This window comes from Paramormyrops kingsleyae, chromosome 11 (assembly GCF_048594095.1).
Source record: "Paramormyrops kingsleyae isolate MSU_618 chromosome 11, PKINGS_0.4, whole genome shotgun sequence".
NCBI lineage: Eukaryota > Metazoa > Chordata > Actinopteri > Osteoglossiformes > Mormyridae > Paramormyrops > Paramormyrops kingsleyae.
Window position 1 is genome coordinate 3735514 of NC_132807.1, and position 11603 is coordinate 3747116.

The following is an 11603-nucleotide window of genomic DNA, read 5'->3' on the forward strand; positions in this document are numbered from 1 at the left end:
TTTAAAATAAGACTAACACTATTTAGGGTACAACTAAAGACAACTATTAATAAATAACTGATATATATATATATATATATATATATATATATATATATATATATTCAAATGAGTTTGTCTGATACGTGGCATTTATCTGTCTAGATCTCTATCCATCCGGAGCCTATCGCGGAGGCTACATGCGCAAAGCAGGGAACAACCCAGGATGGGGCGCTAACCCATCGCAAGGCACATTCACACACCTACGGACAATCTGGAAACTCGAATCAGCATGCTTTTGGACTTGGGGGCAAAGGAAATCCCACGACGACAGCATGCAAACTCCACACACATGGAGCCATGGCAGAGACTTGAACCCAGGTGCCACCATGCTACCCCTTCTGTCTGTCTGTCTATCTATCTATCTAACCCCTGGCTCGCCAGAATAGACTTTTTTTTTCATGGGGGCGGTGGACTTCCCCTTCTGCCGGCAAAAAGTACGCCCCCCTTTTCGAGCACCTGCCCCTCGAAAAGTCTGCGCACGTCACTTCAGGAATAAGTGGCAGAAACGTTAGATCTGAACACTGGCTACAGTTTACAGACCGGTCTGTATTGACTGGACATTCTGCACGGGGCGCCGGTAAAAGTTTACAGACCAGCCACACAATTGTCGGACATTCTGCACGTTTCAGTAAAGGCGGACCGGTGCATCCCCGGAAGTGCTACTCTTTCATGCCACGTCAGTCGTAGCGAAAGGGGGATCATCGGAGGGCTGCATCGCCCAGGCTGCGACTCTCCGGGCGAGCTGATCCGCTGCACATACGCGCTGTGTCGCCAGCTTTCGCCCAGAAGCATGCGGCTCCTCTGGCTTTGCGCTGCGCTCTTCCATGTTACTGCAGTCTGGAGCACAGAGTTAACGTTTGAATTGCCGGATAACGAAAGGCAGTGCTTTCACGAAGAACTTGAGAGCGAAGTTAAGTTTAATCTTGATTTCCAAGTAAGTTTTCCTTTTAAAAAGGTTGGCCTGTACTCGTCGATATACTTCGGTGACTCGATTTTTAAAATCAATGACACACCGTAAAATCTGGTATTTTTCATATCTCCTTTTATGTTAAAGGGTGGTGGTTAAGTTCAGTGCGCATGTCTGATTCTTGTAACTGTTCGCTAGGAACGCCGTTCAGTAAACATTTACTCAGTTTGACACTTACGGCATCTTGCAATAAGCTGTTGAAACAACAGGACTCTGGTTCCCATGCATGTTTTGTTTTACAGCCTCACGTCTCCCTCTGTTTCTCACCTAACTTAGGTTATCGCTGGAGGGAACTATGATGTTGATTGCTTTGTGACAGATCCTATGAACAATATCCTGTATCAGGAACGCAAGAAGCAGTATGACAGCTTCTCTCACACCACAACAACGAAGGGTGTGTATAAGGTGTGCTTCAGTAATGAGTTCTCCACCTTTTCCCACAAAATGATCTATTTGGATTTCCGAGCTGGGGACGAGACTCCGCTTCTTCCTGACATTACCAAAACAACAGCCCTCACGCAGGTATGACTTTTCTCGAAGAAGCTGAGGATGAATGTGTCCAGCCTCCCACAGGCCTTGCAAATGTGACCATGTAACTTGTTTTTAGATGGAATCTGCCTGCATGTCCATCCATGAGATCCTGAAGGTGGTCGTGGAGTCGCAGACATGGTACAGACTTAGGGAGGCCCAAGACCGCATCAGGGCAGAAGACCTCCAGGACCGAGTCTCCTACTGGTCCATAGGGGAGACCCTCTTCCTGTTTGTCATCAGCATCGGCCAGGTCGTCATGCTCAGAAGCTTCTTTAGTGACAAGAAAACTACTGTCCCTGCTAGAACTTAGACGGGATGTGGAGGCTGTGAGCCCTGAGAAGGAGGCAGACATCTCGCCAAAACAAGCATTTATATCTGAAAAGGAAGTCATGTTGAATACCTAATACTGGAAAACATTCCTCAGGAAGTGAGGGTGAAATATTACATTCCTTCTGTGTTTTGATTTTCCTGTCTAGTTTTGTATTTCTCATGTGGAAAATATCCAAAGCTCGAAGTTCGGGTAAATAATCTAAGTACTGCCGTCAAACCCCATACTGTTTACTCCCTAATGGTTACAACAGCGCCCCCTTTATTTTATCTGTGGTAAAACCTGAGTATCTGTACCAGGAAAACCAGTGTAAGACAGCAGCACGAGATGTTTTTGTGACCTTGATAAAATATTGTCACATTTGATTTCTCAACAATGTAAAATACCATGTGTTACTGTGCTGTTTTAATGCAGTCTTAAAAGAAATGGTCACTTGGTTGTTACCCTTACAAAATATGCAATATCATGCAATTAACTGTTTTTGTTCTGGATGCAATATAAGTAAATAAAGTTAAAATTAAATTCAGATTATCCCAAACATTTCAACCATGGTGGAAGAAGAATAAAAATATCTTTTATTCAAAGTGACTTATGATACACTGTCAGAAAAAAAAAAGTACCAATTTGTACCTTTTCTTGTCACAGGGGCTGTACCCTCACGGGTCTGAGAATTGTACCCTTAGCTGTAGGTGATTGTACCTTTTAATGTACAGAAATGGACTCAGAGGAACATCGCCAAGGTACAAACAGCATTAATGTACTCCCAATGGTACAAAAATCTTCATCATAGTCCATTTAGGTACCTTAAAAGGCACATTTACCTACAGCTAGGGGACAATTGGCAGACCCTTCAGGGTACAGCCCCGTTGACAAGCAAAGGTAAAAACTGGTACCCTTTTTTTCTGATGGTGTAGCAGTAGATAAATGTACCTTGAAGAACATTCTTGTACAATTGTAGGTACATTAAAGTTGTTTGTACCTTGGGGGCACAAAGGTACCAGAGCTGTACCCAAGACGTTTCTCCCTGATAGTGTATGGTTACAATTTATGGATGCTCCCTGGGATTGGAACCCACAACCTGTGTGTTGTTAGCACCACACACAGTTTGTTGAGTTGTAGGAGCCACTGCCCGCGAACGTAGACGCTGAACATGACCTTACGACTCCTCACCCTGTAACAGCCCCACAGCTTGGAGTTTGCTGACATTCCAGACAGTCAGGCTGATTCTGCACATCTTCATTCCCCTGAAGGACGTCAGCTGGTCAGCCCCCAGGAAGACGCTCTCGCACTCACATGACTGCACGCCTGCCAGGGTCTCTCCTAGTATGGATGCTATTCACTGCTAAATTTAGAGCAGCGCTGGGTAAATGAGGGACAAAATGTGACAGGTTTTTTTTCCAAGGCCCCCTCACCTCCCCTCTAGCCCGCTTTTAACCTCCCTGGACATTTCCCCAATGAAGGAACCTGACAGAGCATGAAGCAATTCCCTGTTTGATGTCCACAGCTCACTTCACAGCCAATATCCCAAAAAATCAGCTCACTGAGGGCAGTTTTTCCACATACTTAATTTTGTGCTAATAGATAGAAGATGATTAATATATGCTAGACAATATCATTTCTGATTTTTAAATAAACTTAACAATATAAGTCAGTTATACTGATGAAACATACAGATTGTCCTCTCATTCATATAGCAGAATTTCTTAGATTAAATAAGTACTTATTTGTTCTGTTGAGTGCAGAGTCATTTACATATAATGAAAACCTAGGTGTTCAGCAGACTGGGACTGGGGACATCCAGCCCAGGACAAATGATCCTCTGGGAAGGTCTGTCTTCATAAAAATAGCTGCATCTTAAAAAAAACTAAGAAACTGCGTTTGAGTTTACTTTCACCTCCAACAAGAGACATCTCCTCCAGCCTCAAAACTCCCCAGACTTCTGTGAGCTGTGATCCTCAAGAGTATCACGGTTACTCCTTTATCTACACAGCGAGATTAAACACTGTTACACATTCATTCTCTGCTCTAGATATTGCGTCTGACAGAGCCTAAGAATAGTGTTATAGTTACACAAAAAGTTCGGCAGGGGTACTCATTAACTTTATGCAGAATCCATTCAACGTTAAATAATTTAATCACGTAATGAATTACTTTGTATTTTTTTAAATATCATATTCAAAGTGTTCCACGAAAAACACAAGAATAAATAGCTAGTTTACGCAAAGACTGAAATGTAAAAGGTCAACAGGCCGAGTCACAGCTCCTTGCCTGACCGCACTTATTTCGGAGGAGTTGGCAGTGGCCGTATCGCCGCAGTGACCGGCGGCTGGGCGCAGACGCGCCCCATTGGCCAGCTAGCTGCTTGGATCATCCTCGCTCTGTCCTCTGCTCTCCGCCGGGGAGGTGCTTTCTATTTATTCCGGGGGGGCTCTCCTTCTGAGCTCGGCGCGCCGTCAGACTGCTGCTCAAGGTGGATCCGGTGAAACATGGCAGGGCATTTGAAGGTCCTTACTTCTCTCTGTAGGTCTTCGGTGGCTTTTTCCAAAAAGCCTCCCGCCATCGTGTCTGTTACAGCCTGCCATCATGGGCAGCGGCGAAACTGTGAGTTTCACTAACATTTATTATAATTAAATTATGCGTAGAGTCCATGCTGTTTCGCGAAGACGAATAACGGCAGAGTCAGTGTTAACTGCGTCTCTAACATTAGGCTGCTTGTTACTACATGTAACTATTGGATGGGATCATTTCGTTTGCTAGTGCTTGATGTGTCCTTCGGCATAATAATTTTCCCATGCATTAGTCTTAATTAGCGTGGAAGCGGAAAATGGGTAATCCCCCTTTTTTCTACTTCATTTTACCTACAATTTGAGCCAAGTGCGACACCGAGTCTGTGCTTTGTGCCTTTTAAAAGACCGGTTTGCCTAAGGGTAGCTGGCATACTGACAGGTAACCAGCTAGTTAGTAAACCGTCTTCTTGAGCTAGAAAGTTGGTGATGACGGTGAGAGGTAATGGGCTTAGCTGTTAGACTATAGCGTTATATTGCATTGTTTTAAATGCGAATGAATCGCACGTGTCTTATATGACATAATAGTCGAAATATTATTTTGCTGTACCTTAATATTTTTGGCAAAGAATGATTAAACAGCTTCGTCCTGTTTGGCGGATAATTGCATTGTTGTAAAGTTTGGGCGCTTGGTAATTTGCCCGTGTGCGGTATTCATGGTGGATGGCAGGGGGTGGCGGCTTCAATGACACTGACATTCCTCATCAATTTTAGCCCAAATCTATTAAGGACAACGCAGTTGTTATTTGTGTCAGACCTTGTTGAGATCCCTTGTCCCACAGCGATTGAATTCGATGGTGCATCCTATGTTACTTGGCCAGCGGTATTTCACAAGGTCGCAAAGTTTACGCCTGACTTGGTGTTAATAATAAGTCAAGTTTCCATGAAATAATATAAATGGTGATTATTTCCGAGGCCAGTTGAAATGCTGCGATTTTTACTCGGATTGTGTGAGATTTTGCGTTTTTAAAACTGCGGTTTGTTGTGGAAAAGGGTGTGAACTTAGAATTTCAAGGTCAGACGCTGGGAAGGAGAAGCTGGACCCGGAGGAAGGGCAGCAAGTTCAGCCCCACATACAAGCGTGTCATTTACACACAAGGCAGATGTAACCGGAATTTTTATGGTTTTACAAGCGACCATAACTTGTATCTGTTTGTTGCACAACCTTTGCCGTGACATTTTTGTGTTTTCAACAATCCTATTAAACTTTTTGATTTTAAAACGATGATCAGTAACAGTTATGATTTTTTACCGCCGATTGTTTTCTTTTGTGGTGGTGTAAATAAACAAGGTGTCTTGAATATTCAGGTAAAATCGGGACTTTTGCCAAGTTGGTACAAGGTGGTTCGGTCATACGCTCGGTTGGACCGGAGGCTGGTTATAGACTAAATAAGCATGAATATTGTCCAGATAGCGGCGTAAAGCGGTCCGCCAAAGCCCTACTGCTGTGGAAGATAACGCAGACACCCGGTGTCAGCGAGCTGGTCCAGAAAGACCATCTTATTTGACAATCTTATCCTCAGTGTCAAAATTGTTGATTAAATGAGCGATCCTGTTCCCAGACTTCCAGTTTCGTATCTCTCTGTGGTTAATGTCTCTACATTTCTGATCCTGTAATGGATAATCGGCCAGTCTCCTAACATATAATCTCCAAGCGTCATAAAAGTCTTCCTCGGCTATTTTACTTTATTGTCCTTTAGTAAGGGCATAGGCAAAACTACTGAATTTTCCATGTCAAAAAATACATTTCTGTGTAGGTCTATTGTAAGTATGTTTATATATTCTTTATGTTCTGTAACTTAATCCGTTTATGTTAATATCCTAGTCGTCTTGCTATTTAACTTCAAAATAAGACCATGGAGGGTGGATTTAATTGTCCGTAACGTACTTTAACTGTAGTTCTATGAAGGGTCCAGCCTTCAGCAGACCCACAAATCGTATGAATGGTGAGTCTAGATCTGCAGTTCCTTTGGTAACTTCGGATTTCAGGTTTCCTTGGATACTTTTCTTGATCCGCCTATAGCATGTGGCACCTGGTGTGTAAGCCTGTTGTACAAATTATGCTTAATGAGGGTGTCATCTCTCATTTTGTAAAAAGAATATGGTTAATTTATCATAAGCCAGACATGAGCATAGCAGAATTTTATGGTGTTTGACACATTAAACAGAGACGTTGATCTCTGCACTGTCTGTATGCAGTGGCACGTATTTAATGTTGTGTTTTTTGCACAGGGTAAGCAGTGTGACCTGAGCAGTTAACTTGGAAGCGGCATAAATGATAAATAATATTTAACCTCCATTTTAACAGATCGTTAAGTTCTTATTTCCTAAATGACAGCAGAGAGGACAGCGGACATCCTGTGACCTATTGAAAAGGTCAAAGGTAACGTGTGTTACCTGGTCACTGGTCCTGTGCCAGTGATTCAGCTTCATACGTATAACACTCACTGATGCCCTGTGCACCTCTGCCTACCTTTGTTTACAGCAGGGGTGGGGAACCTGCTCCACGGAGGGCTAGTGCGGGGTTTTGGGTTGACCTCTCAATCAGCCAATAAAATACCAGTGGTTCTCAACTCCAGTTCTGGAGACCCACTGTTATTGGCTGATTGAGAGGTCATCCCAAAAACCCGCACCGGCTCTCCATGGATCAGGTTCCCCACCCCTGGTATATAGCATGGGTTCCCAAACTTTTCTACCCACGACCCCCCAAAATATAAGTGCCAGAGGCTTGGACCGTCATTTTACCCTACTGGTGCGTCATGACTCCAACTTCAGGAACCCCTGGTTTACAGTGTGCAGAGCTGTGTTATAGCCATGTGGAGTATGTGAGGGTCATGTTCTGATATGTTTCTGGGGTAGCCCCAGTTGCTATGGAGTCACCATTCCCTTTCCTGTCCTGGAGGACAGGAGTGTGAGAATGGAGGCCAAGTCCTCAGCCCTGGAAGGGGCACTTTCAGCAGATTCTTCCCCATTTTTGTGCGATACCATTTCCCAAGGTCAGCTGATGCAGGGTGATCTCAAACCCGGCTTACTAGCGAAGGACCGAGTTTTGTCAAACTATACTCTGATATTAAGGAACTCCTTCCTTTGAGTTTCACTGTCAATGGAGGGGAGAGTCTTGATGCTCAACTAACAAAATATGCCATCCTCGTAACATTTTGTTTCACAATATTTTATTGCAAAATGCCAGTCAGCATGATCAATTTTCTTTAGTAAATGCACCCACCCTTTAAACTTGTGAGGTGTGTAATTTTCATTTTCTCTTTCCTGTTACATTTGGAATGACCCAGCAATAACATTTCTGGTCTACTGCATAGGAAGTGTTTCTCTGACATGATGTTCTTGGCTCTTCTTGGTTCTAGAAATGACACCACCCATCATTTCTGCTTTTTTTATGTTTATTTTTTTTTATTGCTCTGCAGATGCTGACAAACGTATCAAGGTGGCCCAGCCCGTGGTGGAGATGGATGGTGATGAGATGACCAGGATAATATGGGAGTTCATCAAGGAAAAGGTAGGGTTCAGGAACGGCAATCAGGCTGAAGATGGTTCAGGAGCTTCCACTGGTTACTGTGGGTGGTGCCCAGTGGATGACATTATTGCATGTGATCTGTATGAATTTGAAGCATCAGGAGCTGATTTGTTTAATTGGCATTTCCCTAAATGTGTAAATAAATGTCCTAAATTAATGAGTTTCCCAGAGAATTTCTTACCTATTGAATGGAATCTTTATAATTAAACATTTCAATTAACCTCTCATAATAGCAGATGGCTTAATGTTGTTACTTTCTGCTCCTGATAGCTCATCCTGCCCCACGTTGCCGTGGAACTGAAATACTTTGACCTGGGCCTTCCATACCGTGACCAGACAGACGATCAGGTCACCATCGACTGTGCCCTAGCCACCAAAAAATACAGTGTCGCTGTTAAATGTGCAACAATCACGCCAGATGAGGCCCGAGTGGAAGGTAGCGTCGGTCATTTGGATGGTGATAAGGGTGGGGAATAATTGAGTATGGTTGAGCTGTGTCACACTGAGTTTACTCACCCTCACTCCCCAGAGTTCAAGCTGAAGAAGATGTGGAAGAGTCCCAATGGAACAATCAGAAACATTCTGGGCGGGACTGTGTTCCGTGAGCCAATCATCTGCAAGAACATTCCCCGTCTGGTCCCTGGTTGGACGCAGCCTATCACTATAGGCAGGCACGCTTTTGGTGACCAGGTGTGGCTTCTCGGCACGAGCGTGATCCCTGGTGATTGTTACATGAGACTTTCGGTCATTCCATGATGCCTGTTGTATCTCTGTCGAGCAGTACAGAGCGACGGACTTTGTGGTGAACCAGCCCGGCAAATTCAAGATAATCTTTACCCCCACCGACGGGAGCAAAGCCAAGGAGTGGGAGGTGTTTGACTTCCCTGGGGGGGGATGTGGCATGGGGATGTACAACACAGATGAGGTGAGACCACCCACCACCACTTGTCCTTTCCGTCACTTTTGAGACTTTAATGTTAATTTTGTACATTAAAATTGTATTATTTGGTTTGTTAGTCATTTCCTGTAATTCAGTTGCCACCTGTTATACTGGTTTCAGTTTCTATCCTACCTGCTGTGATTTGAGCCTCAGCAGTAATTCCTATTTTGGTACTTGGATGATTGGATTCTCCCTCCCTCACTGTCCCCCCTCCTGTAGTCCATTAGCGGCTTTGCACACAGCTGTTTCCAGTACGCCATCCAGAAGAAGTGGCCCCTCTACATGAGCACAAAGAACACCATCCTGAAGGCCTACGATGGTCGCTTCAAAGACATCTTCCAGGACATCTTTGAGAAGTAATGATTATGAACACTAAGGGTGACAGTATCAGGCTACATACCATAATACAGAGCAGACAGATGAGCAAAATGAGGTATTGAGAGATGGTTAGATATGGAGAGCAAAAATGTTGAAGAAAATCTCCAAATCTTCATCACATGGCTGTGATGATCATGTTTGAAGTGGACTTTGCGATTCCTCACTCTGTGTGTGGATCAGGATCTACATTCATGACATCTTATGCAGGAACTACAAGCCAGAGTTTGACAAGATCAAGATCTGGTACGAGCATCGACTCATCGACGACATGGTGGCCCAGGTGCTGAAGTCCTCCGGGGCCTTCGTGTGGGCCTGCAAGAACTACGACGGAGATGTGCAGTCGGACATCCTGGCCCAGGGTGGGGTCTCTGTTTGCTCTCCACATGGTTCCTGTGAAAGGAACCCCCATTACGTAATTTCCAGAATGACTTGATGTTTTAGCACTCGCATTGGTAGTAAAATTCAATCACTTAGCTGATGCTTTTGATCAAATGAACCAACTCAGAGGTACCAGAAAAGGCTCCTCCTGGGACTGTTCTCACCCGCTAGGCTACCTGCTGCCTGCAGTCCGTAGCCCCACTGGGGTATAACCCGGCCTCGCCTTGTATTTCAGGTTTTGGCTCCTTGGGGCTGATGACCTCAGTGCTGGTGTGTCCCGATGGCCGGACCATAGAAGCAGAGGCGGCCCATGGCACAGTGACCAGGCACTACCGTGAGCACCAGAAGGTGAGGGAGGAGTTCTCTTCTCAAGTAGAGGTGACTGAGGAGCCTCCGTGTTCCTGAAGCCATAGGTGCTAATGTCTTTACTCTTCCAGGGAAGGCCGACAAGCACTAACCCCATTGCCAGCATATTTGCCTGGACCAGGGGTCTCGAACATCGCGGGAAACTGGACAACAATCCCGACTTGATCAAGTAATGTCAGCGTTCAACTCCCGTCTTACCCTGACCAGTCAGACAAACAGAGTAGAATGGAAGAGAAGAATAGAGTGGAAGTAGAGTGGAAGAGAAGAATGATGCAATCTGTGTTTCAGTGCTCAGACACTGCGAGTTATTCACAGCAAACGTGAATCATTGTACTTGCAGGTTTTCCCAGACCCTGGAGAGGGTGTGTGTAGAGACCGTGGAAAGTGGCGTGATGACCAAGGATCTCGCCGGCTGCATCCATGGCCTTGCCAAGTGAGTCTCCCAGCTTGCTCAGCACATTAAAAAAAAATGCAAATCTGGATCTCCTTCTTGTGTTTTCCTCCTCAGAGTTCCAAGTAATTCAATGCATGAACACACTATTCTAGAAAGATCCAGATTACCCCCCCCCCCCCCCCCCCCCACACACACACACACACACGTTTGGAGCATCCCCTTTCCCAAATAATACCATGACCCGTGCTTGTTACCTTGCAGTTGCAAGCTGAATGAACACTATGTCAACACCACGGACTTCCTGGATGCCATCAGGAACAATCTGGACAAAGCTCTCCGCAAGTAGACTGACTTGGGAATGACATCTTCAGCAGCATCTTTTTAAAGGGCCTTTATCACACACTTCTTCCCTGAAATATACCTTTTGACTGTATATATATATTATTTTTTTTTTTTTTTCATTAAGACAGCATCTGAATGTACAGTCACAGTTTCCACTGTTATAGTACCCAGATCCTGTAGAAGGAAACTGGAGAACTGCCGGCTATTTTAATGATGATACCCACCAAGATCGCTTTCAGGAGCACCTGTTCAGTCATAAATATTTCATTTTCTTCCTCGATAAAGCACACCAAAAGTGTTTTTATTTACATGTAGAGATGTTTTAAAGTTCTTTACAGTAAGAACCAAAGACTTCAACTGTCCCCTAAAGCTGACAGTTAGAACATAGTTTATTTTACTCTCTGTTGTCTATGATGTCAAAGATTTCAGAAATACAGACAAATTAAATGTGTTTGGTCAGTCGGTGGCGTGCTGTGTGATCTGTCACTCGATGGGGCCCCTTGTGAGAAAATGGCGGTTCCTGAATTTCACAGCCTCTCTGGTGCAGTGTGAACAGCTTCCCTCTCTGAAGACTCTGCTGTCATTGGCTGTCCGGAGCTGTGCTCTGCACCACCAAGGTTCGCAGGCAGGCTGGAAATCGGAGGAGCACCTGAAATATTGAATGTCATGATCGCTCTGTCAGCGCCGTCTCCTTTCCTGATCCGGGTGATCTCTGGTCAATTTCCCCCCCACTCACATGACCTGGTTACCCGGGTAACTAAACAGGGTCTAATTTTTGTGTCTGAGTTATTTTCTGCAGACCCCTGAGGTGTTAGATGTGTTTTAGCATGATTGTGTTCCC

General features: G+C 44.6%; 2 protein-coding genes across 2 annotated transcripts; both read left to right on the forward strand.

Annotated features, from left to right (window-relative positions):
* The first annotated feature begins 510 nt into the window (after nucleotides 1-510).
* LOC111859374 (transmembrane emp24 domain-containing protein 3-like) lies at nucleotides 511-2394 on the forward strand. The gene is made up of 3 exons (XM_023841973.2): nucleotides 511-976; nucleotides 1286-1531; nucleotides 1617-2394. Exons 1-3 carry the CDS (start codon nucleotides 833-835, stop codon nucleotides 1848-1850), a joined length of 624 nt encoding a protein of 207 aa, XP_023697741.1. The 5' UTR covers nucleotides 511-832; the 3' UTR covers nucleotides 1851-2394.
* Nucleotides 2395-4248: 1854 nt separating this feature from the next.
* On the forward strand, nucleotides 4249-11224 carry LOC111859373 (isocitrate dehydrogenase (NADP(+)) 2). The gene is made up of 11 exons (XM_023841972.2): nucleotides 4249-4469; nucleotides 7855-7946; nucleotides 8235-8400; nucleotides 8494-8654; nucleotides 8746-8889; nucleotides 9124-9260; nucleotides 9490-9641; nucleotides 9896-10008; nucleotides 10098-10195; nucleotides 10367-10459; nucleotides 10682-11224. Exons 1-11 carry the CDS (start codon nucleotides 4355-4357, stop codon nucleotides 10764-10766), a joined length of 1356 nt encoding a protein of 451 aa, XP_023697740.1. The 5' UTR covers nucleotides 4249-4354; the 3' UTR covers nucleotides 10767-11224.
* Nucleotides 11225-11603: the final 379 nt, after the last annotated feature.